Source organism: Cantharellus anzutake, assembly GCF_015039405.1.
Source record: "Cantharellus anzutake strain C23 chromosome Unknown EI90scaffold_94, whole genome shotgun sequence".
Taxonomy (NCBI): Eukaryota; Fungi; Basidiomycota; class Agaricomycetes; order Cantharellales; family Hydnaceae; genus Cantharellus; species Cantharellus anzutake.
The window spans coordinates 242,809-250,751 of NW_024067044.1; the positions used below are offsets into that span (position 1 = coordinate 242,809).

The following is a 7,943-nucleotide window of genomic DNA, read 5'->3' on the forward strand; positions in this document are numbered from 1 at the left end:
TTTCGTACTCTCGTTCCTCCGCACATCTTCGCTCCCCGGGGACGGGTGTTCCATGTCCTTCGCGTCACAAGTGGCCTTTTGGCTTTTGGAAGCATTATGCTGTCTACATCAGTCTCCAACATCAGACATACCTTTTCTCCTTCTCCCTCTTGGATGGTACACTCGGCACCACCTCCTGATTATCCGTTCACCTTGCGTTTTGCTTTGCGTCAAGGAAATTTTCCATCGCTCGAGAAGAAGCTATTGGACATCACCAATCCTTTAAGTCCTCGCTGGAGACAACATTTGGCAAAGCAGGAGGTTGAGGACTTCATGCGGCCAACCAATGCAACTCTGAGAGCGGTCGATGCATTTCTATCATCCTATGGAATAGACCTGCATGCTGTCCATCGCTCGCCAGCGCTGGATTGGATTAGTGTAAATGTGACGGTCTCCAAGGCGGAGGCCATCCTCAAAACCACATACATGTTATACTCAAACGTCTACTCTGGGAAGATGTTGCTGAGATGCGCTTCTTACGACCTCCCGAACGAAGTCCACCCCCACATTGACACCATCCAACCTACAAACTACTTTGGGCCCCCCGGGGAACGGGAGAGTGATTCTTTTAGGAGGGACGGTCTTGGTCGTTCATGCACGCAGCACTGCGTGGATCCCCTTCATCTCGCCTCGCCTCACCTCGCAATGGCTCGCTATTCGGTAAAACCTGTGCGACGGAAAAGCCAACCTGGCTCTGTTGATCCACAGTATCTCATGTCGGTTTATGGTTTTATGAACTACACCCCGTCATCCAATCGAAATCAGATTGCAGTCGTCGAGTAAGATCGTGTCCAACGCCCAGGCTCCTTATATTCATGGCTAGATGACCTTCACTCCAGTTTTCTCGGGGATCGTTTCAATCTCGACGATACGAAATCATTCTGGAAAAAATTTGCGCCTTATGCAATGAATAGTACACCGTCGATCGAGAATGTAAATGGTGCGTCCCTGTGACTCTCGTTTATGCTGTAGCCCATTTCGTGTTTACAAGGAGGATCCTATCCCCAATACCCGGGATCAGGTACTTATGAAGGGGTTAGAATCTCATCCCTACTTCAAACGCCACCCGCTAATTCTTTCTGAAGAATTTAGATTTTCAATATGTCAGCGCCCTGACCGTAAGCATGTGGCAGAATTATTCTTGGAATCGTCCCGCTGCTGAAATGTACTGTCTTCCTCAAGTATCCAACAAGAACAGGTTTGTCCGCTACTTTAAACACCTGATCAGACATTGACTCACGTCCACCAAGTTATCTATAGCACGGCCGGACTAGGACCCGGGAGCACGAATAATGAACCGTGAACGTCTATTCCGATTCCAAGTTCATGCCTAACCGATACTATGTTTTTTAAGATATGACGTCCTATTGTCTTCCTTGCTGGCCAAAAAGGACCGCGCGCTTCCGACCACAATATCTATAAGCTATGGTACGTGACTCGGAATCCTTGGTCTCTGGTGCTCATACATGAATGATCAGCGGATGATGAAAATTCGATCCCCATTGATTACGCCACACGAATTTGTCAAATGTACGCAGAGCTTGGCGTTCGGGGCGTTAGCGTCCTTCACGCAACTGGCGATCACGGGGTGGGAGGGATTACGCCTAACTCTTGTCAGAATACGGGAGGCATTTTTGTACCGTCATTCCCTTCAAGTTGTCCTTAGTGAGTATTCGGTATTGGAGGTACACACACAACGCACGTTCAAATGACAATTAGTGTTACCGCTGTCGGAGCAACCCGCTCATGGCCTGAAGTTGCGGCAGATTTTAGCGGCGGAGGCTTCAGCAATTACTTCGTGAGGCCTTCGTATCAAGATGAAGCCGTGTCGTACTACACAAGCCGGAGGAACGGTCAGTTTCAAGGTGGGTCAGTGACCCAATCTTCCTTGCACTTTGTTGGATCCTTGTCTTAGGCAAATATAACGATCAAGGTCGTGCATACCCCGACATTTCTGCTCTAGGAATGACCTATCAATGCATTTTTAATGGGACCTTTTTTGCTTTCGAAGGTACCAGTGCATCTACACCCACAGTTGCTGCCATCGTAAGTATCTCAACATGAGATTCTGCCGTGCGTCATGTTTACGGAGACTAGGTATCGCATCTGAACGACATGACGCTTGTCAAACAGGGAAAACCACTCGGATTCCTGTACGTCCTCACCGATCTCCTTCAACCATTCCCTAACACTGCCTTGAAGCAATCCACTGCTTTACTATTTGCGGGGCAGGGGTATGAATGATATCACTGATGGTGGCAATCTTGGGTGCAACACAGCGGGATTCGAGGCCACAGACGGGTGGGACCCTGTTACAGGATGGGGTAAGCGTAATCAGTCGCCATCAAACTGGATACAGTACTATATAACACAAACAGGTTCTCCCGATTTCCCAAGCCTTGCGAACATCATAAGCAGCATGAATTCAACTCCGGGTACCAGTGAGACGGTCGTCTCCATGTTCCCCAGCCCTACAAATTTGTCGAGAAGCGCTGCGCTAACTGTGGCCTCACCATTGGTGGGCTCCGAGTGGACACTGAACGCAGCGTACTGCACATTATTATCATTTCTTTTATGGTTCATGTAATCCAGGGGCTCATCCCATTTGACTCTAACGACCACGCAAGTAGAAATGTAAACTAATCAATGCTAGAAATTAATACAATTAATACAATTCAAAAATGATCGAGTTATAGCTGGTATACTGGTTGGGCAAGGCACAAGGAAACTTTACGCCACACATCGAGTGGGCAGACTACCGACAACATCAAAAGCTCAATAGTGAGACGCAAACAGTGAACCACTTGTACCCACAATAATGCAATCGAGATCCAACCAAACATTGTCAGCACGTAAGAGATTGGCAGCTGGGGGCGACATGAAAACGGAAAGTTTGTCATACGAGAACGGATACAAACCAAAGTTTGCCTCAATGCTACGCAATAATGCACTCGGGCTGCACGTAGCCTCCGCCGCCAAAGGAGACGGGGGTGTAGGCATCCTCAGCAGACAGACTGTTCTCGTCCGTAACGTTGGGGCTGGAAAGGAAAATGGTGTAGAAGAAATCCATGGATACACAAGGGTGTGGAAGGCGAGGCAGACAGGGTAGACACTGTGGACAATATACGAGAGTGCTCAAGATTGAAGTCTCGACTGCAGGATGGGAGCGACTTTTATATTTTGCGCTTGCAGGGTGGGCCAGAGCTCAAGAAAGGTGGCACAACTGTGCATCGAAGGCGAAGCATCCATAAGAAGTTACAAAAGCTTCCCCACCACATTGTCAACGAGGGCAAATCTGTCAGGTCAACCTTGGAGAACCCGGAACCATAGCGACGGTGTTCGGCCAGCAACCAAGATTAATTCCCACCCTTTGTCCACTGAATTGACACTTGGCACAACCATTTCGGGGCACGGCCAACCGAATAATAACTTGTGGTCTGTAGGCATACTTGTCGACATGCTATCGAGGGTTATGCAGCCGGCGTGAGAGTACATTTTACAGCAGGCGAGAAAAAAAAATCGACACGCCCGATTTGGATGAATGACAAGGAGACAAGGGGGATCTTGTGATCATCCAAAAATCAGATTCGCGCCCAGTTGCCGACGCTAGCTCTGATATAATGATGGTGATGCAAATGAAGGAAAGCTGAAGAGGGTCACAAACACTAGATCAGTACTGACGAGGCTCCAAAATAGATAGCACTCATAGAGCCCGTGCATTGCAGCATTCCACGGACTTCATTAGAAGCAACTGAGAACGTTTCGAATCACACTATAGCGCATGGCTCATTCTCAGCGTTCGGCCGGCGATGGGGGCCAGGTGTTGAGAGGGATAACCCAAGCAAGTGCAAATCCAGGCTGGAGAGCATGGCTAGCTCTCTGATAAGTAGGCATTCTTCAAAGGCATATCCAAGTTCTCCGCCCCTCATCATTTCCTTCGCTTCCGAGCATCCGTTTGCTGTAGCATCGCCTTGTGCACCCGTCTCTCCAGGAGAGAGAAAAGAAGAACAGCCTGACACAGAATGGGGAACTTTGCTTGTCAGCGCTCAAGTCCCACCGCGTAGAAAGGGTTTTATAGTTACAGTTGACAATTCGGATGATTGGCACGTATCTGTGAAGGATTCGGGAGTAAAGCATGCATAATCACTGACAGTCCACCCGCAATGGACAGTCCCAGGCTGACGAATAATCGGCCAATGAAGCTCATTAGTTAGAACACGGACCCCCAAGACACCAGTTCCACGCCGATTCATGATATCATTCTTGCCGCTCAGACATTCCCGCGCATTGGCGAGCCTCCTTCAATTGGAAGGAAACCGGTCTACTTGGCGATGTGTATCAGCGTTTTCACATCCAACGGCAATGATGAACGATGTATCGGAAATTCAAGTGCGTCGGTCACTGATGGCATGGACGCCTCATATGTCAAGCCTCCAATTATAACCTGCAGGCCAAGGCATCGCTCAGGAATGGTACGGGCTAGCATTCCCATTTACAAGACTAGCGAAAGCTGAGCCTTCAGTAAGGTCCATCGTGCTGACAACGACTACTGCACTGTGCCCAGTTGTCAAGGCCAAATTAGAACCCTTCTGGTGAAGGTCAGGATGGAAATAGCATTGCACCTAAACCAACCCAGAGGCGGATAGATGCTGAAGCAAGGGGCTGCGAGGATTCGGATTGTTCATCTAGTTGTAAAGGATTTTGGGGCAATCAGCTGAACGAATATTTGCCTGGCGCACATAAGAAAGTATTCATTAGGGGCACTTCCTGGCCGTCAGTGGGATCGGTGAAAGCATTAGGAACGACATGTGAAAACGGGCGACAGGGCAGGTGGGCGTCTGCCTGCGATAAGTAAGCCGGTCGCCAAGGATCTCCGACTATGAGACCTACTTTTATATTATTCATATTGGAAAACCAGGCTACTTTTGTTGTGAGGGTTGGCCCCTCGTCGAGCCCGTAGAGTTGTAAGCACGTTCCGTGAATGGTGTGAATTTGCGAGTGCGGAGGAGTGTCGCCAATCACACAAGAGTTGTATTCCTAATTTGTGCCATTTTGGACGATCACAAGATCGCTTTGAAACACAGTGTTGGAAATCAACACGTGTTTCTCTGGACAATTTTATCTCGAAGAGTCTGCAGTCATCCCAACCGAGCCGTGCTCTGCTGAGCTGGTGCTTTAACAAACATACTCCCACACCGGCCGCATAACCCTCGATAGCATGTCGACAAGTATGCCCACGGACAAGAAGTTGTTATTCGCGAATGCCAATTCAGTGGACAAAGGATAGGAATCAATCTTGGTTGCTGGCGATTTGCAGGCTTGTGTCTCCGCACGTAATAACGCCGAACACCCGTCGCTATGGTTCCGGGTTCTCCGTCCATTTCGAAAACAGACTAGCGAGAATTTTCCCTCGTTGGCGTTGTGACGTGGTTTGTAACTTCTTCTGGATGCTTCGCCGTTGTGCCATCTTTCTTGAGCTCTGGTCCACCCTGAAAGCGCGAAATACAAAAGTCACTCCCATCCTGCAGTCGAAACTTCAATCTTGAGTACTCTCGTATATTGTCTGCAGTGCCTACTTGTTTGCCTCGCCTTCACACCCTTGCGCATCCATGGATTCATTCTACGCCATTTTCCTTCCCAGCCCCAACGTTATGGACGAGAATAGTCTGTCAGCTGAGGATGCCTACACTCCCGTTTCCTTTGGCGACGGAGGCCACTTCACTCAGCCTGGGTGCATCATTGCATAGCATTGGGGAAAGCCTTGGTTTGTATTCGTTCTCGTATGACAAACTTTCCGTGCCCCCAGCTGTCAATCTCTTACGTGGCTGACAATGTTTGGTTGGACCTCGATCGTATTGTTGTGGGTACAAGTTGTTCACTGTTTGCGTCTCACTATTGAGCCTTTGATAGTGTGCCCACTCGATCTGCGACGCAAAATCTGTCCACACAGTATCCCAGTCTACGTTTTGGATTGTATTGTCATATAGTTTTGTAGTATTGATTAGTTTGCATTTCTACTTGTGTGGTCGTCAGAGTCGAAGTGGGATTCGAAGGAGCCCCTGGATTATATAAACCATAAAAGAAATAATAATAAGTACCACGTTGCGTTCAGTATCCACTCGGATCCCGTCGATGGTGAGGTTGCAGTTAGCGCAGCAGTCCTCGGCAAATTTGTAGGGCCGGGGAACACGGGGAACGACCGTCTCACTGGCACCCGGAGTCGAACTCATACTGCTTATGACGTTCGCAACCGCTCGTCAACCGAGGCTCGTCTGGTTGAGGTATCCGATCTGAGCGGTATTGCGTGTTGTGTGAGCCGAACTAGCTAAGGATTCGCTGTCCGGGCTTCGATCAGACCATAAGAACAAACGTTCATGGCATACTTGAGTAGACTCGCCTGAGCACGACATGAGGTTGTTGGATGACATACATCCAAGAGTGGCAACGTGAAGGGCTGCGTGCCATACATGATAATAAGGAAGAACAAGTGAATGTGGCCCAAAAGCCTTCTTAGGCTTTGCGCGCCTTTGGCCTCGCACATCGGCAAAATTCTGGCCGGTGGCAAGTTGGCCGTCAGCACCTGTGACGATGGACTGCTATCACAAAGCCACACACGGCAAGCTTGGTTGGCCAAGTACTTACGATCACGACAGAGTCTTGTTTGTATATGATATCTAATCACGCGCACATTCCTCAAGAAGTTGGCCCCGCGTGCTCTGTACTGCTATGCCCGTGCTGGCATTCTTCATGTTGTCATGGAAGGGAGCGTGTTGAGGCCGCCTTGGCGCTGTTTCAGGGGGAGCGCTTGGTCATGTTGGAATTACGTGTATAATGCATTAATGTGAGACCCAGGAGGTCTTGCATATATCACTCCCTGAGCACAGCAACCATGCATACGTCTTCGCGCCAGTATGGAATGAATCCAATAGCCCGATCTAAGTCAAGTCGGAAATTCAACGTATGTCATGGACATGCATGTCTGTTTCGAGATCAGGCCACGTATTATTTGTGGGGACAAGGGACCGCTGTCTCTATATGTTGTCCGAGATGAATTACACATTCCACAAGTGACGTGAAATGACAAGAGAATAACATAACCATTGACACTGAGTTTGACTTCGGCGACAGAGCGGAGGGATGGTGTTGCCGAGATAACATAGGGATGGTTACTATGATAGAAGTATCTCTCGGTGAGGCGGTGCTCGCGATATCTCCTAAACGTACAGGTGATACATTCCATACGATAGGCACGCTTTTGTCGATTACCTACATTGCAGTCGAATGCCGTCCACAAGCTCCATCACGCCACAACCGGGGCTTATTAAATCAGCAACTATACTCCGCCGGTGGCGCCACCGCAACCATGCCCAGCAACAACGCCCCGTGGACGTGCCCACGAGTGTATGTTGTCGATTCTGGGAAGCCTGCAGACCCCGGGGTGTCAGTGCTCCGTGGTTGCATGGCAGGCAATCGAAGGCGTCCCGACAGTAATATGGGCGAGGGTGAAATATAAGTAGTGGTAAGGAAACCTACGAGGGGCTCTACGCCGTAAAGTGCAGGGAGAGGAAATGCGGCTCGGTAGCCTAGACTTTGGGGTTATATTCGGTCACACAATTCACCCTGCTGCTTAGATTATGTACGTCAAAATAAACCTCGGTCGATGAGCGGTCATCGTTGCAGTTGCTGAGCAGACGCATTGAAGATTGGCCTCTAAGAGCCATGGGAACATAAGACAGGCAAAGAATACGGTGTGTGCGGCAAGATAACAGAACATCTATTTGGCAGTGGCAAGCTATGCGGGAGGAAGCGGCGAACGCTCTTGATAAGGGTTTTGCCGAGTCGAAGTGTTTCTTTGGTGAAGATACGGTGGCACTCAAGGGAGGCTGTAAGACTTGCAGAGAGCG

At 49.2% G+C, this 7,943-nt stretch overlaps 2 protein-coding genes across 2 annotated transcripts; both read left to right on the top strand.

The window, feature by feature from the left end:
* Positions 1–96: 96 nt before the first annotated feature.
* On the top strand, positions 97–2,626 carry EI90DRAFT_2941250 (peptidase S8/S53 domain-containing protein; the record flags this gene model as incomplete). The annotated part of the gene is made up of 10 exons (XM_039055263.1): positions 97–818; positions 879–979; positions 1,031–1,074; positions 1,125–1,237; positions 1,394–1,467; positions 1,518–1,704; positions 1,759–1,904; positions 1,955–2,085; positions 2,137–2,192; positions 2,242–2,626. The coding sequence occupies 10 exons, from the start codon at positions 97–99 to the stop codon at positions 2,624–2,626; spliced, it is 1,959 nt and encodes a 652-aa protein (XP_038909915.1).
* Positions 2,627–5,114: 2,488 nt separating this feature from the next.
* EI90DRAFT_2690740 (uncharacterized protein) lies at positions 5,115–6,224 on the top strand. The gene is made up of 3 exons (XM_039053470.1): positions 5,115–5,468; positions 5,536–5,899; positions 5,950–6,224. Exons 1-2 carry the CDS (start codon positions 5,301–5,303, stop codon positions 5,866–5,868), a joined length of 501 nt encoding a protein of 166 aa, XP_038909916.1. The 5' UTR covers positions 5,115–5,300; the 3' UTR covers positions 5,869–5,899; positions 5,950–6,224.
* Positions 6,225–7,943: the final 1,719 nt, after the last annotated feature.

What these genes read in the sequence shown, in the direction of transcription:
- EI90DRAFT_2690740 (XM_039053470.1), top strand. Translation starts at nt 5,301, where the DNA reads ATGCCAATTCAGTGGACAAAGGATAGGAATCAATCTTGGTTGCTGGCG. An exon ending in CTCGTTGGCGTTGTGACGTG is followed by an intron (nt 5,469 to 5,535) that starts GTTTGTAACTTC and finishes CCACCCTGAAAG; the next exon opens with CGCGAAATACAAAAGTCACT.